Below are 22245 nucleotides of genomic sequence, written 5' to 3'. Positions count from 1 at the left end.
AGCTACATGTTGTGGTATGCTTTGGATCATGACCTTTGTGGTGCTCTGTACTACAGCATGCACTGGCTTTAATTATGTCATCACATATAACAAGACACATAACGTTTTTTAGTTATGGATGGCTGGCTAGATAAATGTGGTATGCTTTGGATAATTTGTTCTTTTCCATATAGATACAGTAGCATCTCTGCAACACACTTCAGAGACATGGGAGAAATGTCATAGTCACAAAACCCTAAAATTGCATCAGAAATTTTAAAAGCTGATGCGGTGTGCTTTTGGATCATGAGGATTCCTTTCTATATTTAGTTCTTGATTAATCTTATTGGGGAAACAAAGGTATGTTTAATTTGTTAATATTTGGCAATCACTGGTTTGCAGTAAAGTAAAATCATTCCAAGATAATGTATAATCCAAACACTGACAAATGATGTTTAACTTGTCTGTTGAATAAAGAATTTGAATCATGTATTGTATGATTTTATTTAGGTACAGATTGAAACCAGTTGTATTTATTTAGGGAGGAGGGAAAACTACATCATCTTCCAGTAAGCACTATCATGAAGACTGCTGCTGCCATTTTAAACAGTGATTGCATGTTGTACTGCTTTAAGATTTTGAGGTTCACGGACTTTATGTGTTGAAATAATGTGGACATCAAGAATTGCAGTTCAAAGAGGGAATCATCGGATGACAAAACATGAAACAGCTTAGGAAGATTTAATGTACATTTATTCTGACCACGTGGAACATATAGTATAAAGATTTCATACTGAATAAATGATATTCATTGAGCCAAAAAGGGGAGAAGGGGGAATTTACATGTCTTAGCTACATAGTCTGAAATACAAATATGAAGAACCCATGATTGAAGAAAAATTGTCAAATGTGTACTTCATCTAGTTTGTGTTGTACCAGGAACAACAGGTCGGAGCCGTGTCTGTTGCACTACAGAGCTGTGGGGAGACCAGAGTGGGTCTATTCAGCAGGAAGTGGAGGTTGCCGTCAGCCTCCATCCCTCACCAATAATACGTGTGAGAATAGTGACACAGACAGACAGACACGGAAAGAAGTGTAATGTACAACATTATATATATATACACCACAGCAAAGCTGTATTTGAAGTTGAAAACCAGTCCAAAGAGGTGATTTCTTTTCATAAGGGTATTCATACAATCAAGGGATAAGAGGAGGTAAGGGTGTTCTTGATACTTTGGGGAAGAAAGCCATTTTCTGTTTTAACACCAAACTATAAGGACCTCCAAACTCAAGTCGCGCTGCATCGTCCGCTTCGATGTGAAACAGAACGCTGTCACTTAAGAGCAGTATTGTACAGAAAATGTCCTACAATCTATACTGCACACTGCACAGGCCTCCCCGGTGAAGGTGTCTATTGACAGCATTTGGCTGCCAGGTGATAGGCCAACTACAGCAACTAGAACCAGTAGGCCACTTTTGTCAGTCTGCTTCACCTCTGAACGCAACCAGTTACAGACTCATTGTGCCCTCCAGGGGAGCGCTTAGGGCACACTGCGTCTCCCAAACTCACTGTAAACGAGACAGCAACTTTGGTTACAGTTTTTGTTTTTCAGCTATTTATTTCATTTATTTATCTTTATTAAAAAGTATTCCTCCCCACCCCACCCCGTCCCAATTGCAGAACAGTTACCCAACTGTGGCGGCGCTCTGCTCTCCAGTTGGCATTTAATTCGCAAGTAGTGTCACTTGGTGTGGCTTCTCTCTGTTGTGTAATCCAGCAGAGCTCTGTGACAACAGTCTAGGAGCAAGGATTCCCTAAAGAGGGCTCAGAGAATGGAATCTGAAGGTTTTCATAAATAAGAGTCACTTTTAAACGTTCGTTGCCCTGTTACACACAAGCCAGGATACAGAGGAAGAAGGAGGGTAAGGACAACGCCCCCACCCCCCTCCCCTCCCAGAAAAGAGGAGCCACGGCTCCCTACAGCTGTCAGGACTGGCCGATCAAAAAGAGGATATCACAGATAACGTGAGAAACCAGCGAGTTCATGAGGGGAGACACCGAAAGGTCAAGCAGCCGGGACTCATGTAGTGTGAACTCTGAGTGGTTCTCATCCACCTTGGCTAACGCGTGCAGTGCCCGGGCAGCCCGCCTCATCATGTCCGGGCTGGTGGGCTCGAAGTGCATCCCCTGCAGGTGTACAAAAGAACTCTGACTCTGCTGGAACTGGGTGGCCGCCAGACTATCCTCCAGGAAGCCCAGCAAGTTGCCCACACTGCCTTTCTGAACGGCGATGGCCCGGGCTGCCATAGTATCACCCTGGGCCAGGTTGGCCAGCAGAACCACGGCCATCTCCCTGCAGACAGCCACTTTCCTCTCTCCGACCAGCCGCACGAGATTCCCGTAGAGCTTCTCCAATCGACTGAACGGCGGGGTGGCCAGGATGAGGTCCACGTTGTTGTCTTGGATGCTGAGCTTGCTCAGCGTCTCCAGGACCAGTCTCTGAGGGGACAAAGCGCTGTGCGGACCCAAGGTGGGGAAGGGGTCCTGGGCTTCAGCTGAAGGGCAGACCGCCCAGTGGAGAAGGCCATCCAACAGAGGCAGGCAGATACTCTCGGGGTAGACGGATAAGTCCAGCTGGCCCGAGATGTTTGCCAAGGTGACCAGCGTGTTTTCCCTCAGGAGCTCCAAGCAGTCCCACCACCATTCGTCCCTCTGGCCCGTACCTTCTTCCGTATCCTCATCTTTCTCGTAGGTGAGCGGGGCCTGTTTGCGTTCAGGGTGCCGGTGGTGGAGAAGTATGAGGCGCCCTAGTAGGAGCAGCAGCCCTGGATGTTTGGACATCTCGTGGTCATTTCCTGGAACAAAGGAGAGGCTGCGTATGATATTGGAGATGCAAACACAGCGCCGAGCCAAGGAATCCTGCCAGTTTGCTAGTGAGATGAGTGGCCCCTCATCTTTACTGTGAGGCTCATCCTCCAGGATGGCGGTGACCTGATGCGTTATAACACTCATAACAGACGGAATGGGTCTGTTGTTATTCTGGTGACTTTGCTCAGCCGTTTTTGACTCCGATTTGTTCTCCTCATTAGTGAGGGCGGCGCTGTTCTCTGACACAGTCGCTTTCCCTGAGGAGTATGTCTCCTTTGACCTGTCTTCATCCTCATTCTTTTTCTCCTCTTCTGCCGGCAAACTATAATCAAGGAAATCTTCACGGATTCGCCTTTTCAGCACACTTTGGGGCACAGGTATTCGTTGTCTGCATTCCAAAAAGTCTTTACGGGGTTCAAAATGTGTCTGAATGTGCTCCGTTGAGTCTCCTCCTCCGGCACTCCAGTGAAGCAATCCGCTGTCAAATTCCTGCGCCTTACCATGATTGTTTGTCTGTGCAGAAACAAATGGATTTCTCTTTCGTACCAGCTTTAGAGGAAACTTATCGAACTTGCTGCCCTGTTTAGGTTTGTCCTGGGCCGATGACGACGCCAATGAGTCAGTTTGGTCAGATGACGATCCCTCATCTTGTCTGTGCTCATCGCCGGCCTTCATGTCTCTTTTTCGTGACTCGGAACATTCCTTATGCTCGTCCTCCTGTTTTATATGAGGTGGCCTTTCCGTGCCTTGTTCCTCCTCATCCACATCATCTTCTTCCTCCAGATCAGCATCTTCTATATGCGGCTCCTCTTCTTCTATGCCACCCACGAGTTCTTTCAAGGCTTCAGGATCAAGTAGCGTTTTCTGGCCGGGGTCGCCCACCTCATATTCCCGCAGAATTCCAAAGATCTCAATGAGGCAACGTCTGAAATACTCAACAACCAACTCGAGTAGGCCAGGCAACTAACGGGAAAGAGACAAGACAAAATATTAGACACCATATGTGGCAGAAGTATGACAAAGCAGAAAACGTCTCACCGTATTGAGATCAAAGGTAGAAATACTGCCATCATCATAGAGAAGAATGTTGATTGTATCTAAAGCCCAGGTACTTTCAGCTAATAGACCGGACTTTAATGACATCATGACTCGCCAGGCTTCTGGGGTTCCTAAGGATTTGAAAACAAAAACAAACCTGATTAGCACATAACACTCTCTGAGATTCATTCGTCTTTTAGTCTTATGACATGGGGTGAAGTGTGCTGGACCTTAGGCCGAGGCAGAGATTGATGACTAGCAATCATTTACCATTTCATTTGTGAATCTCATTAACTGAAAATGCATTGAGCAGAAAAAGCCACATGAGCACAGAGAATGAATGCAAACTGCACACGGAAAATTGAACAGAAACAACCTGGCAGGGAGGTCTTACCAATATCTTTCATGGTGAGCCTGCGGCGTGGTTTTAGAACGGGATGGGAAGCTTCGACAGAGCCAATGGGGAAAGGCATGTCTCGTCTGATTAAGGGTGACTGCGCTGCGGTGGGTACTATATGTGACGCAGGCACAGGAGGGCCGGCCTTTTGCATTTTCATCACTCCATGCATGTAGGGGGATTTACTTGGCGATGTCCTACTCTCCATAGGGCGTGGCATGGAGGCTGGGCTGGATACTTGTGGAATGTGGTTCTGCACGCCCTGAGGTGGCTGGTAGTTGGACTGCACAGAACGAGTCATCGGTTGACCTGGCCCAGCGGGACCATAGGGAGGCTGCCGTGGGCCCATCTGACCACCCCACTGGCTGTCATGATTCATGCGCTGTTCTGACGAAATCATCTCTTCAGAGCGGGTCATCCCAGGGTAACCCGATCCCTGAGTCGGGCCCCCAGGGCCACCCTGCCTGCCATGGTAGTTCTGATAGTTCATGTCTCGCGGGCCTTGCCACATGCCCCCTTGAGGGCCTTCTGGGCCTGACTGCATCATCTGAGGGGCCATGGCGGCCTGAGAATTGGGCCCGGCCGCTCCCTGCATCCGTTCACGGCCAAAGGGAAATGGGAACTGATTGCCTGGGCCGGGAGGACGCCGGTCAGAGCCCGGGTAAGCTCCGCTGCCGCTATATTGATTGTATGGCTCTTGCTGTCCCGAAGAGGGTGCCGGGACACCGCCTTGCTGTTGTTGCTGTGGTGGTGGTTGTCCCCCTGGGAAAGGCCCACTGTACTCTGACTCATGACGTTTTGAAGGAGGGTAGCCTCCTTCCACAGGACGTTTGTAGCCCTACACATTGAATGAGATGACCGGTATGTGAGAAAATTCACACAATTCTTGTACAAATTGAACATTTAGAAACAAGAGCGCACAGTCACACATTCAATCTAACTTATTGAATTTTAAAAAACCCGCTAAAACGAGCATTATTAGATTTGCTTTCAGTGTATCGAGATGTCTGTTAGCACAGCGCAGATGTTGTTACCTGCTGTTGATGTGGGTACATTCCAGGCTGCTGATTAGGGTAGGAGCCAGAAGGGGGCGTTCCCTGTCCAGGATACTGATTACCATAGGAATCATGTCTGCAAATATCACATTGCAATATTAGCTTGGCCATGAAAATATCAAAGTATACCGTTATGTCAATATCAAGCTTGACTGACAGTCAGGAGTGTATGTTTATTTCATGATGTAAAGGATAAAGGTTATCTTAATACAAAAAAGTCCAAGATAAATGTAAAGACTAACATTTAAAAATAATTTAAAACCCTGGGAAAATTGCATGAATTCTACATAAATTACTGGATGCATGACTATTGTTAAGTCACAATGATTAAAAATATACTGCTCCGCAGTCAGCTGTCTGAAAGAATTATTTGTATTATATATATTTAATGCCATATGTAATGTGTGATGCTTTATCTCTATTTTACATGAAGTATTTATATTTTGGAATCCTCTCTGAGTAGTCTAGAGAATATGGCCATATTAATTTAGAAGACATGTCATGCGACGATATCTATTTATTTATGTGCTATTTCACAATATACATTTCTTTTAATGCTGAAAATAAAATACTCAAATTCAGGGCCACACAAGCCCCCCCCCCCCCCCCCCCACTCGACATTAGTACCGGTACTTGAGTGTTAAGTATTATGCGACTGAACAACGGAACAGAGCAAATAAAATACAATCAATCAATCAATCAAAAAATAGCCAACAACTCAGACTTGCTCAGTAGGCGACTTGCCCTCGCAAAACGGAAAACAGAAACCCCGGTGTTATTATTAGGAGTTCTGGGAGCCACAGAAACTGTATCACCGTTTATTGAATCACAAATAACATGGCGATCTTGTCAAGTATGAAGCGGACTGCCGGGGTCACTGTAGTTATAACATCACAGTAACAAAGAGAGAAAAAGTAAAAAAAAAAGTTTGTGGAGATTTGAAAGTCAGTTAACAATGATTGCCGCATTTAGTGACTGTTCTCATTCCTCAACAGACTCTCCTTACTAGGCTTTTCCAGCCACAGTTACAGATGAAATTACAGTATGAATATAGTTAAATATTACTCTAACCCCCCCCCCCCCCCCCCACCCAAATGTTTTTAAAAGGACCACAGTGGCCCCTAACCTGAAATTTTAGGAGTGGTAATAGAGGATTTAGGGGCAGATGATTTGGAAAGTAGTAAATGTTCATCTCATGAAATTTAATGGTGACAAAGCCACACAGGCAATGTTGACACAAACACATCAAAGTCCTCATCCTGATTAACTCAAGTTGATGTGAGTTTTTCATTTTAAACATGTACCGAAAAATAATTTGACATGGTCATCATTTAAACTGCAAGCAAACACCTTCCACTCATAAGAATGTATTCTCATGTGGGAATCTTGATATCACTGTGCACCCGCATATATTTTCTTGTTTTTCTATGCGCCCACATAGAATTGATACATTCATTACTGTCTTTATTCAACTTCTGCTTCATGCATTTTTTAATTCACTACATACAATGCAAGTGGTTGCTCTCTCGTTACATAAATTACTTTACATTTTCATGCGCGCAGACGTAAATCGTAAGTTTAAATCCAGAGATTTGTGAAAAAGAAATGTTGAAAGAGACCTGCATAAATTCGCATTAGCAGAGATGCTGGGAAATAAATATTTATCAGGGAGATGAATAATATGCGCTTTAAAAAGCAACAACAGTTTTTTAAAAATCCTACACGGATATGCCCATTGCTCGAAAAATAAAACTTCGCTCTTAGAAGATTACTACTTTTATCAAAAGCATACACTTGATTCTCCAAATACTACTGCTTTAGATAAGAAGTGTATTTTTTTTTTCAATGTCGCCATAATATTCCTTTGCACGGATCAGATTAAACTAGACCCGTTGATAAAGGATGAATTTGGGACAAACACGTTATTCAAAATTTTAAAAAATAATGCTTTAGAGATAAAGCGATTCTGTTAACCAACCGTGGTTGCTGTGGCGGGAAGCGATTCGGTGAATACATCCCAGTGTCGGCATTGGCAGGCATCATAGAGTTTGGCTGGGGAGCACCAGATCCCATGTTGCCTTCTGGACCCATTCCTGGCTCAGTTCTGGGAAAGAACAATCACCATTGAACATCTGAATTATTGAGAACATGGATATATGTATGAAAATACAACAGAGAATGAGATGGATGGAAATTCAAATCCTTTTTTTAACTACAGTCAACATTGGATTTGCATAGTGTACCCAAAAAAATCCTTTAAACTTTATTTAGATAGCACTTTTCATACATAAAAACGCAATTCCAATTTACATTAAAAAGAATTAATACAACACAATTAATAGGTTCCAACAAAACAACAACAAAAACTCTTCCTTCAAAAGTCAGTAAGTCTAACAAGTTCTAATAAAACGCATTGGCTCTTTCCTATCGGGTAACCTACATTTTTAGTCGCAAATATTACATACATACACAGTATATGTGCACACACATACACCCACACACTTGCACACGCACTTTTGTGCAGGATTTTTTTCAAAGCACTATAATGACTCAAGAGGCCATTAAAACAAATGAGGGGGAAAGAAGAAAACCCCTTTGTCAATTTAAGATGAAGTATTAATTACATATCTTTCCCTGACCCACAAAGGAAATTAGCCTTGAGTTCTCATTAACTGGGTTTAATGACCTTTAAAATTCTAAATACCAACCAGAATGTCTTACCTCCTGTCGTAGCCTGGTCCATAAGGATACTGTTGTCTGGGTCCCAGTGGCATTGTGCCCATGGCCCCGGGTGGTCCTCGGTTGAATGGTGGCTGCTGCTGTTGCTGTTGTGGCGGTTGCTGCTGCTGGTCGCCCACCCCGCTGTTGGGGCCCTGGTTAGCAGGAAGAAACTGCTCCCCGACTGAAGATGTATTCAGAATTAAAGCCCGTTTAGTGCAAATTAACTCAGCAGTTGTCATTAGGGAATCAATTTATGACCTATTCAATGTGCCAACCTTTTCTCATGTTGCTAAACGGGTCCTTGTTGGGTTCGTAGGGACCCAGGCGCCCCTGCATTTCTGGGGTGCTCATGCCAGACTGATAGGCAGAGTTGGGTGTCATGTTTTTACGTGGGTAAGCAGGGTCACTACCTTCAGAAAAGGGGTCTTGCAGGTTAACACTGCTTCTAAGAAGGGGGGAGGGGGGAGAGGGGGGTGGGGCGGGAGATTTAGAGTTATAACCCATTTAAATGTCAAGTTGCAGCTTTGTAATAGTGTTATGGGAAAGTCACCTGGAACCAGGTGGAATAGGGGCCATCTGGCTATGAGGAGTGGAGGCTGGGGTTGGAGGTTTTAAGTCTCCACCCTCAGCCATAGAACTGCTGGTCGACTGGGGAGTCTGAGGGCCCTGCAGAGAGCCTGACCCAGCTGTGGAGCAGAGGGACGCTTCAGTTTGAAAGTAGAGAAGCAGACAGATATGGCACATTAATGTAATGACATAGAAATAAAATGGAATTGCTTTGATTTTAGAAAGAAAATGTTCAATTGTAGCACTAACCTGGTGAGGGGGGCTGGACCTTTGCAGTTTGGTTCTTCTTGTTATCTGTAAATATCTCCGGAGGAGGATCTTCACCACGCTCGATTTTACACTCAAAGGCATACAAACACTGGATGTACTGTTTTTTCAAAGAACTGGCAGCACTGCTGGATGTGCCTACATTCAAGGACGTGGCCAAATCTCGCCATTTCTTGTTTTTATTCACCTGAGACACATACAACAATGAATCATAATCTGGTCGACAATCCACATGAATTATATTCAAATTGAAAAGATGCACACTCGGCATTACCTGTGCCATTCCTCCAATATCCTTTACTGATATATACAGCCGGAAGAGGTCAAGGGGTTTGCGTCCCACTGCAGGCAGGTTGGTCATGCCCATGGCTTTCTCCTCGATAAAAGCCAAATAACGATCCACCCACATCTTTCTTTCAGGTTCCGGTCCTAACTCATACAGACGCGTTATCATTTCACTGGTCGTCGTAGAGGAATTTGATTTCTGTTTTGTTGGAGAGAAGTGGAAAACCTGTTCAGCACATTTGTTATCAAAAACCCTTTTTCAACCAACAATTGTGAGTTTACCTTGGATTTGGGCTCCGGCTTGGGTGTTCCACTTCCATCTACTTTGTTATTCATTTTATTGTTCATCTCTGGACTAGGAGCCATACCTAGACACATTTCAGTTGAAAATACATTCATTGATTGACCTTTAAAGAACAAAAGGCTCAAGGTATCAAAGTGCAACCAAGCTATAAAATGTACCACTTGAGTTGTTGGCCATGTTTGGCCCCATGGGATAGGGGGATCCACCTTGGGTGTTCATCATTCCAGGCATGCTGTTCATAGAAGGACCATACGGAGGCCCAGAGCCCATCATGCCTGGGGGCATGTTAGGATAACCAGACATCCTAGATGTGGAAAAACAATCGGAATAATGGCATAACCGTTGAAAGTAAAGCAAGTCGGCTGGAGCATGAACCAACCTGTTGTGCAATGAATTAGAGCCCGGGTGCTGCATGGCCGCAGGATCCTGTGGTTTCCTGTTCATGCCTGGAGGGGGGCACATCGCTGAGCTAACCTGGGATGGCATGTTGCCCATGTTAGGGCCCATGTTGGGACCCATGCTGGGACCATATGGACGCGCTCCCATTTGATTTGGCGGCATCCTTCCTGGCGGCATGCCAGCGTATGGTTGTCCCCCACCTTGACCCGCCATTGGACCCATGCCCGTCCCAGGATAATTGGCATTGGGCATGTTACCATAGCCGGGTTGGCGAGGATAACCTAAAGCAAATTTGACACGCAAAAAAAAAAATCATTTAAACGAATTCTGTGTTTGAAAACTAAAGCTACAAATAATTATTTTTGCTTTGTGAGTCACACTTTTCTTTCTACAGTGTGTTAGCAGTGAGAGCTACGTTCCCTGAGCAACAAGCCTTCGTCACAGTCTGAGCTCTACTGACAGGAGGGTCTGCTACGTCAGCTGACTTTCTGCTTCACAGCTATTAATAGCAGCAACAGAGTTAGAGGGAGGGAGCAGTGATAGCTTGCTATGCTGTGCCTCTTTGCTGGAGGGATGTAGCCAATTGTTTTTTTCATATGAGAAATGTACACAAACTTCAAAATGGCACTTCATTATGTCAAGACAAGCCTTATGTAATGATGAAAAACAACCAACATGTTTTTTTCCAACAGGAAAATTATTGGTAAAAATGAATAAATAAAAACGGTAAAGAGAAATACACACCCTGGGGGCCATACTGTCCCCCCTGTTGTCCATATCCACCCATGGAGTTATTCTGTTGATATGGACCCATCCCAGGATGCATTTGTCCCCCCGAGGACTGGCGTGGTGACAATGCAGAGGCTGACTGTGGGGAACCATAAGGGGGCATCTGAGGGTTTCTCTGCATAAATCCTAAAGTGGTGAAAGAAGAGAAGGGCTTGTTCGGAATAAGCAATGGTAAACGGAATTATACCCCATGATACACAAGTGTACCTCGGTCTGGAGCCAGAGGAGACTGGCTCATGCCAGGGTGAAGACTACCATCTGACTGCACACTTGATGGTCTTGGAGGCATCTGATTGCCTGGAAAACAATCTTGAAGTTAGGTCAACCTGCATTTGAACAAAATTCATGTAATTACTTGGTTAACTATTAATGTGGCTGAAAGCAGCGTTTCAGCTCATATGGCACGTACATTCTGACAATTTAAGGGGCAAAGAAAACAAAACAAGGCCTCCTCCAGGTTTTTGACACGATATCTATATTTACTGCAAGGCACAAACTCATACAAAAACAATGGATAAAAAAATGTGATGATGATGAGACAATGTACAAGATTCTATCAATCCATCCATCCATTTTCCGATCCGCTTATCCTCCCAAAGGTTGGGGGGGTGGTACTGGAGCCTATCGAAGCGTTCTTCGGGCAGTAGGCGGGGGACACCCTGATCCGGTTGCCAGCCAATCGCAGGGCACACAGACACGAACAACCATCCACGCTCACATTCACACCTAGGGACAATTTAGCGTGTTCAATGAGCCTGCCATGCATGTTTTTGGAATGTGGGAGAAAACCAGAGTACCCGGAGAAACCCCGCACAGGCCCGGGGAGAACATGCAAACTCCACACAGCTAGGCCGGCGCTGGAATTGAACCCAGCACCTCTGCACTGTGAGGTCGACGCGCTAACCACTGGACCAACGGGTCGCGTTTACAAGATTCTATTTTACATCAAAACAAAGTTAGCTGGAAGTAATGAACCATAATGAAACCATTATGGTAAATACAATGTTCATCTTGAATACAGATATGGAGAGATTTATTGCAGGTTTCGTTTCTGGAATTGAAGAAAAGCGCCCACCTCCACCTGGCATGTTGGCAGGTGACAGCTGCCCAGTGCGAGGTGTACTGGCACTGGCGGGTGAGCCCGCCGGGGATGGCGATGGTCCTCGGATACCAGGCAGGTGGGGAGACGTGTGAGGTGAGAAAGGCGATTGAGCCGGGTTGCTCTGCTCGCCTTGGCTGCTCGAAACACCTGGCGTGCTCACTCCAGGACTCAGGGCACCGTCTGTACCAGTAGGCAGATCATCAATGGACCCCGACAGGTCCTAAAAACATGCGAGGGAGAGCAGAGTTATTCACATACATTCTGATTAGAAACCTGCTTCTTTTTTTTTTTCCATCAGAGATGGAGGACTCAACTCATATGACTTGACGTGCTATTTGTTAGGACTTATGACTTGACTAACGGACAGTTAGGACGGCAGAAAAAATCGTTGGCACCGCCCTACCGACTCTTGAGGACTTGCACACTGCAAGAATCAAGACAAGGGCACGGAAAATCCTCCTGGATCCCCCGCACCCTGCCCACCACGTTTTTCAGCCACTCCCCTCAGGCAGACGCTACAGATCCATGCGCACCAAATCCAGTAGACACTTAAACAGGTTCTTCCCTCTAGCCATTAACTCCTTAAACAGTCACTGACATAGTCACTCTTCTTGCACCACAAAATGGTACTACAAAACTACTGGTATACTCTAAAATGGTTCAATGATTTTGTTGTTTACGATGATACTAGTGCAGCGTGTTATACCGGAGACAAATTCCTTGTGTGTTCTACATACTTGGCCAATAAAGAGGATTCTGATTCTGATTCTGACAAAAACCTGGGAATGACATAACTCGTCTTTGGACTTTATATCTAAGTGACTTCACTTGAACTACATAAGTCATCTTATTAAGAGTTTGAAATCTGAAGTTTAACAGAATATTCCTCCCAAAAGCAAGAACGAAAGAAAATAATTGGGTTTTTATTTCATTTACACCAACCTGGCAACCCAGTCAACATCGCTTGTTGGTGAGAAGTGGCAACCTAACACCAATAGCTATTGAAGCAACTCTGAAGATCGCCAATTCAAATTAATGGATTGTTTTGGCGATGACGTTGGCAAAAATAGGATGGCAAAATGCAACGTTTGAATGAAGGCACAACAGCGACAACATCTAACTTAATTCAACATTACAAAACCCACAGACAGGTTGCTTGCCTCACAGTTTAGCTCGCAATGCGAACATTGGTTTGAGACCAGTAAGAAAAATGTGATTAAGAACATTTAAGTACAGCCAAGTACCATAACTTGGGGTGGGTTGGTTGGAAAACTGTCCGAACCGTTCGTTTCAACTGTGACTTTTCCGTATGGATAGCCATGCCCTCTACGTGCTCCAAACGCACTCTTCAGGAACGAGGTGATGGGGTGTGTACATCCAAAGTAGCTCGATGGCAAATGGCTCGATGCAAAAGCAAAGCATCGTCTTGCTTGCAGCAAGACGATGGAATTGTCGAGAGGGGGGGAAAAAAGGCATGGAAACAGTTTGGGATTTGAGGATGATCCATTTCATGACATAGGGAAAAATAAAAAAGCGACATGCAAGGTTTATCACTCGAACAGAAGAGACAACATCTACATCGGTTCCTTTCATCTGTGAACTAAGGGTGTGGAAAATAATCGATATAAATCGATACATCGATGCGCATGTGCGCGATGCGAGTGCATCGGCTCATTCACTGGGTACGACGCGATTGACGGGTGAAATCGAGATTCATCACGATGCATTGGTGGGTATCGGTAAAATCCGATATAAGCGCCGTTTTAAGATAAGATAAGATATCCTTTATTCGTCCCACACTGGGGAAATTTACAGCCTCCAGCAGCAAGAATGTATGTAGAGAGAAGAAAGGAGAAAGAGAAAAAAAAACAACAACAACAAACATCTTTCAATTAAATACAATATGAACACAATGGATAAATCGCAGTACTATTTACAATTTTCCTTCACATCATTTAAATATTATTATTATTATGATTGTTATTTTTTATTCATCAGCCTTTTTTAAAAAAAATTTTATTCATGTTAAACGTCACCTATCTGCCCTTTCCTAGGCGCAATGAATGCACCATCATTGTTTTGCGTTTTGTCTTGAATACGGACGGTAGCCGTGCGTCATGTACAGTCTAGTACACAACTAGCGAAACACTATGCAAGTTCGCGCAAGCAGCAGCGAGGAAACTACTGTATTTAATGCTTCCGCAACATTCAGATCTTATTTTTGGAAATACTACGGCTTCGAAAAGAAACACGGAAAGATTGATAAAAGCTCCGTAATTTGCAAAGAATGTCGCACTACGAAGCCATACAACGGCAGCACCACAAATATGCAGACCACTTAAAACGATGGCACTACATCACCGACAAGTTTCCCGCCCCCTCCCCGTCCAGTTCCTCGTTGGACACCGGAGAAACTCTTGGCAAACCAGGTCAGGATCAGAAAAAAAAAATAAATCGCCTCTTATTTTGGGGGTCCCCTTGCAGGTCACTGTGACCGCGCAAGGAAAAACTATATGGATGACTCTTTTGGACATTTCATTTTGACACTCAGTGAGAGTGGTCTGTGTACGCTACAATACACACAGCAGCTTTGAGGCTGTGACTGCCACATTGTTTCAATTGTATTTTTTTCTGTCCTATGGAGATGGATATTTCATATAAGACACTCAGTGATTAGTCTCTTTGTATTTACACTATAGCAACAGCTGTGAGTCTCAGGTACCAAATTGTTTACATTTTTTTTGCACAAAACCCAATTGTGAAAGGGCTTAAATAAGTTGTTTTACACGTTCTACTATTTATAAGGAATAAAGTGGTCTACTTTTTGTAATACCATACTGAATTCCATCTTTTTTTAAACTTTTTTTCTTTGCGTAATTGCATCATATTTAATTGCACAATATCACAGCAAATTGCACTGTATCGTATCGTATCGCGTTGATTTGAACTAAATGTGTATCACGTCGTATCACATCGTGAAGACTGTGAAACGTATCACATCGTGTCGCCAGAAAATTCCATGTATCGTTTAAGTATCGCATTGCATCGAGATGTGTATCGAATCTTCCTCAGTGCTGAGATTCACATCACTACTGTGAACCATGGCTAGCTAGTTTAGCTCGACGGTTTAACTCACCAATAGATGGTCAAAAAATGTGGGTTCTGCATTTAACTGAGAACCCAATAAAGCGATAGATTAAACATCATGTAGATGGTGATCTTTAAACCATATCTCTAAAACAGCAATCGTTATTCAAGCATAAACGTCTATACATAAATACACACAGTACTTTTCTGGTCATAGGCATGTCCGCCATATTTTATGTGGCATTGCCCCATTAAATTAATGTATGTCACCTTCAAAAAGAAACAATCTACAAGGCGCCGAATGTTCATGCCTTTCATTCACACATTTACAGTACACACACCAATGATATTTGGGTACCAGATTGGCAACTGAAACAACATACGTATGAATTTGATGCTTGTACATGGTTACTCACTCATTAAGCTTATTTCATTATTTGTCACCACATTAACAGTATGCCACTCATAAACGTTAATATGTAAAAATAACACGCATTCAGTTAAATAACTGAAGTGTAGACATTCATTGTACAAGTTGTTTTTCGTTTCATGGTTAGAGACGTAATTATATATTACATTCTTTTTTAGAAAGAATCTGTTTTTTGTAGTATAATCAGTAAATACAACATGTGTTGTGACTGTGCAAGATTTTATGACTAGACTTAGGACTTGTCTTAAACAAATAATAACTTGACTTGATTGAAATTTGGTGGTGACTCAGATTGCTTGATTATTTTCTTTCGCCAACAGTCACTTGGGACTTGGCTTGAGACTTGAAGATGGCGACTTGAGACTTACTTGTGATTTGCACATATGCAAATTATTCCCACCTCTGTTTCTTGTGCAGTCACAGACTAACCAGCCACCTCTTTATGTAAAACTGCACAAATGAACTCAAATACAAGAGTTGCGTCAAAAAACCTCAACTGAAAATAAAATTTACAATTGTATCCAGAGTTTAACAGTGTAGGATTAAACTGTTATAATGTGAGGTTTTTCTATTTAGTTCCGAGAAGGAAGAAGGAAAATGTTACTCTGCGTGATGCTTCTGCATCATTTAAGTGACAAATGCATATGATAGGCGCTTATAAATAAAATGTATTATGATTATTATTATGTTATCAAGGTTTGAGGAGGAAAATCTCCCTGGCATTTGACAAATAAAACATGCCATAAATAATGAACTGGGGGGAATCTATTAAAAACACACACAGAATCACATTATTTTACACAAGGACAAAAGAGAAATAAGTTGAGAAAAAATTCTAGCCTTGATGCATACATGACTGACCGGAAGGCTGGAGGGACGGCCCTGACTATCGTCTGGACCACCTTTTTGCTGTGATGATGGTGGAGCATTGGACTGAAATGAGTCTTGTGGTAGCTCCTGCATAACAAGACAACACATTCTCTGATGCAAATGTTTGTGAACTAAACAAAGATTACTACAATGATCCTCATCTGAGGGACGCACCTGTTGTTGTGCAGGAGGAAAGCGTTGATAAGGTGTCTGCTGTGCTTGCTGCTGCTGCTGAGGGTTCTGTGGGTATGCTCCAGATTGACCTTGTGAGTGCTGGGGGGTCTGCGACTGCTGTTGCTGCTGCGAGGTGGACTGCTGAGGCGGCTGCGCCGATGTCGGGTAGTTGGTCGGTCCCTGTGCTCCTGGGGGAGCCTGGGAACTTGGCTGCTGGGGAGTCTGACCACTTTGTCCCTGCTGTTGGTACGGAGAGTGGCCAGACTGAGGGGCTGACGCTTGGGAATATGCTGGCTGAGGCTGTGCGGGGCCTTGAGGTGGAACCTGGGACTGTGGGGCAATATGAGGCTGCTGATAAGGAGCTCCTCCTTGGACGTGTGGTGCCGAGGGTGGTGGCTGGTGGGGTTGCCCCGGGTAAGGTGCTTGACCTCCTGGTTGTCCAGGTTGGGGCTGAGAATAGGGTGTTTGATGCTGGCTTGGGTGGGGACCCTGAGCAGGCTGACCATAATATGGGCCCTGGCCCTGTGAAGCATATCCTCCTGGTCCCTGCTGTCCATAAGACCCCATCTAGCACACAAGAAACATTAAGAGCGCAACTTAAAACAACAACAAAATTACAGAATCAAACCAACAGTATACCTGTGGACCATAGGGCATCCCACCCATGGTTCCGGGAGTTCGTCCTTGCATGCTAAGTGGGTATCGTTGAGGACCTGGTGGGCCATATCCTTGGCCAGGATATCCAGGGCCCTGCTGCCCTGAGGGAGGTCCTTGCTGCGACTGCTGACTGTACGGGCTACTGGCACCGTACGGTTGCCCTCTCATTTTTGCCATTGGGTCCATGGAAGCAGGTGGCTAGAAGACGCAAGATTGTTAACAAATCAGCAACAAAATGAAATGCAGCAAAGTTACAGGAAGTAAGATGCCTTGTTGCTGAGTTATACATGCCAGTGTATTTCCCAGCCTTTATTAAACCAATTATGGAATCTCACAGAACACCACCAAACTTATGTGACAAAAAGTATGAATGCTGAAATGATTCATCTCATTTTACTCGCAAACTGAAATATGGGCCTGTGTAATAAACACAAAGCTGTTGTACTAGCAGGAAGCCAATTTATTCAGTTGTATGAGTGGCAAAGGGTTTATTGAACTTGTTTGCCATATAATGGAAACTCATTTAACTCTTCTGCTCATCACTATATGTCATAAGTATTAATGGTTAAAGATTAGGTGATATCAATTGTGCTTCTGGACATCACAGAAAAGGCCATAAAATAACAAAGATTTATCTTTTGAACTAATTTCTCACGTTTTCCCCCCTCACCGATTTTAAGATTTTCTCACAAGTAAACAGTGTATATATTTGCTTCCAAATAGAGATCAGTCAGCTCAACTACAGATATTTCCCAGCTGTGTTCTTGTTTTGAACCTTGTCTTAAGTTTTTTTTGTTTTGTTTTTTATCCCCGGAGAAGGCAGTTTGGCTCCTGATGAATGGCATGAAAAATTAAATAAGTATTTTCCAAACAAGGCAGGGGTGAAAAGGGAATAAACTCAGATTTACTCAAGATCTGATAGCAAACATATTTCGATGCAAATATTTTTCTTTTTTTTTTTAATGAAACGCCACCACTCCAAAAAGGCCATATTACATTATAGCAAGAGAATTCCAAAACGCACTTGAGGAAAAGCCTTATCCGTTTAACAGTTTTTTTCTGCTTTCATACCTTGCGTGACATTTTGCAAATGCCGAGTGACGAATTGAAATAAATAAAAGCAGCACATGGCTAATCTGCATAAGACAAACTCCCTTGGTGGGTGAGAGATGGTAGACTGCTTTCTGATTGGTTTATGTGGGGGGGGGGGGGTAATTCTTTGGAGTCAAACTTGTGTGGCATGCCAACCAGACAGCAGCTACATGCACACATTTCTGCAGGTGGGGCTAAAATGCAGCTTTTTGTTAAGCATATACTATTCATTTCATCAAAACGATGCAAATATTTAATATCCCCATGTTTTAGAAAATCTGTCTATAATCCTATAATCCATGAAATAGGAGGAAGAACTAAAATGCAAATTAAAGTTGCAGCAAGAAGCAAAGAAGATTGAATCAGCTGCATTGTTCGCAGTTTTTGCTTCAATGGGAACTGAACACTACAGTAGCTTTGCTAAAAGGCACAATACTTTAAAAAGACAATACTGTTCAAATTCTTGGGCTCACTTAGAAAACTCCTTGTTTTGAAAGAGTACCGGTACTGTTTTTTCCCCCCAAGATGATATCTCTGAATTAACCACAAATTGAGTGTAGACATTGTTAGTGAAACGTTTTCCTTAAAAATAAGGACATTTTAAGTGATGTAAATATGTAACAGGTGGATTCATGGAGAAAAAAATGTCTCTGTGACCCCAAACTTAACAACGGTAGTGTAAATCGACTGAATGTAGTGTAAAGCAAAGGTGCCAAAAGTATTCACACTGCACTTAAGTAGAAGTACAGATACTGTACTTCTGTTAAGAAACAAAATAGACTTTGGCAAATATAGAAGTACTGTACTGATTCAACTCCTGAAGTAAAAGTCATAGGTTGAAAGTTGCTAAGGGTGGGTGCAATGGCAAAAAGGCAGAATTCATTTCTACTGCCATCTGCATAAAATGCCTATTTTTTTATAGCTTGCTAATGCTACCTCAAGATTTTACGCAATGCAATTGCGACTGTTTTCTCTAGGTTAAAGTCCCCAAGATCTCAATCAACCACGGTCAACTTTCCTTCTCTTCTATTTACATCTTTTATATTCATATGTCATCTAAAGAGGTTGGAAAAAGTAAGAGGCATATTTTGACAAAATAAAGACCATGAAGTTCAGATACTCTTTTAAAAGTGGGGAAAATCTACTGAACCACAGTAGCAAACTACAGTATATGCAGTTTGTTACTTCCCATTAGTCTTGTAATGGTCCAGGGTCCATCAACTTTTTTGGGTCAAAATATAAGATTTTAAGGGGAATCTGTATTAAATTACCTTAATTAAAAACCATATAGAATCAATGGTCAGAGCCGACATTATGTAGTGTTTAGGGAGAAAAGCGGGAGCCAAAAATGACAGGCAGAAAATGACAGGCAGAAATACCTCGGGTGACCTGAGATGATTCAATGCTCTTCTTATCAGCAACTGTTGCCTTGCATCACATGTAATTATAAATGGCCACATGAGCCGCGGCTGAGGAGCCAATCAGATCGGAGCTAGCATGTCAACCCGAGACCAACTATCTCCTGGCTTTGACAGCACGATTTTACCTCCACAATTCAAATCCCTGTTGCACGCTGCAATCTTGCAGCCTTGCAGCAACACGCTTCATGTGGCCCGAGCCTGCTGACCCTTTACGGTCAACAACAAGCATATGAAACACCGCATCCCTGCCGCACTCAAATAGGCGGTCGCGTTGCAAACATTTACGACATTTTAGTGACATGTTATAACGCCGTTTAAAATGTTTTTCTTTGAAGCTAGAAAAGCAGGAGGCCACTTATCTAACAGCGAGCCCGATTGGGAGTGTATATAGCATTCCTTCCGTCAGAGCCACCAAATTAACATGGAAAATTAACACGTCTAGATTGTACTAACGGCTTTAAGAATCGAGTTACAGTATATTTACGTATACTGAAACGTGATCATATCTCACAAACTGTTTTTTCAAATTTGCTGGGTGTGCGTGGCAATGCTTAGGTTGGTTGAAACGAACCGTTGCCCCTCGATGTGAATTCGAGTGTTCTCAAAGTCCGGCCTTCGTGGCTCCGCGAAAGTCCTCAACGTCGTATACTTTCGACGACTTCCCTCGTCATCGCGCCACGCTCTCGTCTCGGTTTATATCGTTCGAACCGACGGGAAAACGACTGTTTTACGGGCTGCTTTTATTTGGGAAACACACACGACAGGCAGCCATTTTAGAGTCTTAGCGAACTAGTGTAGCAGACAATGGCTGGCCTACTACGTTGTGAACTAGTTAGGAGGAGGGAAGGAGACGTGGGGGGAAACGACATGGCGCTCGTGTTGTAGTATGATTTTACCTGGCTTCTAGCTAGCGGTTGCCCGGCACTACCCGGGCTCATGGGCGACGGGTGATGGGTTCTTTGTTGCCAAGCCGGATTGCTGCCTCCGTACTGACCGCTAGCGCCCATGTCTGCTGCTCCCTTGCTAGCTCCCTCCTGGCTAGTGTAGTCGCTCGACGGGTAGGTGGAATAAGCCCGGGTGGAGCTCGGGGACGTCAGGAGCTTATTGAGCGTCGGTGTGGATGTAGGCTGTGGGTTTCCAATGTTATATCTCTGGTTATTGTAAGATCCAGCCATGGCCGTGGGTCCTCCCGCTGGTGTTTGCTGCTTAGCAGGCTGCCCCCCAGCTGTCGGCGCCTGGCTACTGCGAGGCGAGTTCATAGCGTACGCCTGGCCCGGATACGGAGTCCTGTTTGGGAACGGGCTGTAACTGTTGAACTGGTGGTTGGAAAAGTCGTGCGAATTAGGTTGGTAAGGGTCCATGATGTTGCCGGGTTGGACGGCCGGACCCGCAGCAGCTGCCATGCCAGGGCTTTGTTGTCCGCCATGTTGATGAAAAGGGGCCCGACTGTAGTGCTGACTGTATCCGTACGACGGTGGAGGGAAAGCGGCGTTGTGGTGGTGCACCATACCCGGGTGATTGTTTCCCTCCGGTCCAACGGTGTCATTCTGGTTATTATTGTTAGCTCTGGGCGGGTTCCCATTGCCGTTCTTCATCTCAGGCTCCCCTCCTCCTCCTGCATTTCCAACGTCGGCGCCGTCCTGCAGATCCCCCCGGCACGGTGATTCCCCTTCCAATCCCGTCTGCTTTTTGTCGGACTGCTTCTCCCCCGGTACCGTGTCCTCCTTGGGCTCTCGATCCGGCTTTTTGAGCTCGGAAGGCGGGCTTGTGTTCAGAGTGGCGGCGCTGGCGACCTGAGCGGCCATGATATACCCCCACCTCTCTCCCTCTTTCGGCGAGTCAGTCACAATCAAAAGCTAGCATGGAACATGAATAATTGTTTAGAACCATTTATCCCGGCGCCGATTCATCCCCACCCGCGAACCGGACCGAATCCGGCTGCCACCCCTTGGTTCCGGTTCCGTGAGTGGGTTAGAGAGCTGGTTGGCGCTCCATACAATGCGTAAAAACCGAGAGAAATTGTTGTGGGAGTTATGTTACTGAGCCCGGGTAGAGGCAGGGAGCGAGCCCAACCAACACGAGGCTTCGTTAGATACAGCCATTTTACTGAGCCGAGCGGGGGGCGCAAAACCCGGACCGGACTACACCCTGCAAGCAAGGACGGACCGGATCTCCTCCGTCCTTATTGTCTTTTCTCCACTGTTCCCTAGTGCGAGTATCTTACATGACGCGGGGGGACTATTTAACGTCCATACAAGTTTTGTCCAAATTTTAATCGATCACACATAATGCACATTGTTGAAATCGTGTAAATAATATCTGGTGTCTTCTCACATGTTTGAATAAACCCTTACTTTTCCTTTAGTCGCCACAAATATATGACTGTTTTCATGTTTTTTTAAACGCAATGTTTTTTTTCTGTATTCGTGCAACCCACACAGCAGAAGGAGGAAGCCTTGCAGCAATAGAGAAGCAATGCACATTCCCTCTTTTCCCTCCCTCCTCCCCGCTCTGTCTCAGTGCTGTGCAGCGTGGGGGATGGGAACAGCAAGGCGGCAGCTCTTTGCCTCTCTCACCCCAATAACATTGAACCAACAGTCAGCCAGACCTTATCTAGCAGCATGGGTGACAGGGATTGAGGGGAGGGTGTTAGGGCAAGCGTGGACAGTTTCATAAAGTACGGAAAAAACAGACAACTCTTGCGTGTTTGCCTTCTTATTCTCCGTAAAAGCAAAGACTGTG

The 22245-nt window shown here is 44.4% G+C and overlaps 1 protein-coding gene across 4 annotated transcripts; it reads right to left on the bottom strand.

Annotated features, from left to right (window-relative positions):
• Positions 1 to 714: 714 nt before the first annotated feature.
• Positions 715 to 21659, bottom strand: arid1aa (AT rich interactive domain 1Aa (SWI-like)). Of its 4 annotated transcripts, none has more exons than XM_052066732.1 (20): positions 20400 to 21659; positions 16973 to 17188; positions 16334 to 16900; positions 16142 to 16246; positions 11752 to 11992; positions 10878 to 10967; positions 10626 to 10796; positions 9862 to 10162; positions 9641 to 9786; positions 9461 to 9546; positions 9168 to 9377; positions 8876 to 9080; positions 8610 to 8745; positions 8335 to 8504; positions 8060 to 8240; positions 7317 to 7442; positions 5318 to 5414; positions 4281 to 5121; positions 3887 to 4017; positions 715 to 3811 (listed from the first exon to the last, which is right to left on the bottom strand). In XM_052066732.1, the coding sequence occupies exons 1-20, from the start codon at positions 21306 to 21308 to the stop codon at positions 1967 to 1969; spliced, it is 6774 nt and encodes a 2257-aa protein (XP_051922692.1). In that variant the 5' UTR covers positions 21309 to 21659; the 3' UTR covers positions 715 to 1966. The 4 variants fall into 4 exon arrangements, with proteins under 4 accessions (XP_051922692.1, XP_051922690.1, XP_051922691.1 ...); XM_052066730.1 differs by having other exon boundaries at positions 8610 to 8763; positions 20400 to 21658; XM_052066731.1 differs by having other exon boundaries at positions 8610 to 8763; positions 16151 to 16246; positions 20400 to 21658.
• Positions 21660 to 22245: the final 586 nt, after the last annotated feature.

The sequence above is a fragment of the Hippocampus zosterae genome, chromosome 5 (genome assembly GCF_025434085.1).
Source record: "Hippocampus zosterae strain Florida chromosome 5, ASM2543408v3, whole genome shotgun sequence".
Lineage (NCBI taxonomy): Eukaryota > Metazoa > Chordata > Actinopteri > Syngnathiformes > Syngnathidae > Hippocampus > Hippocampus zosterae.
Note: the sequence above shows the minus strand (reverse complement) of the source record. Positions and strands in the feature narration are given on the sequence as shown.

Coding starts and splice junctions, on each gene's coding strand:
- arid1aa (XM_052066730.1), bottom strand. CDS start 21,308: ATGGCCGCTCAGGTCGCCAGCGCCGCCACTCTGAACACAAGCCCGCCT. Junction 9,378..9,460: donor AGCCGGAGCCCAAATCCAAG/GTAAACTCACAA, acceptor CCAACAAAACAG/AAATCAAATTCCTCTACGAC. Junction 5,122..5,317: donor TGTACCCACATCAACAGCAG/GTAACAACATCT, acceptor TTCAATGTGTAG/GGCTACAAACGTCCTGTGGA.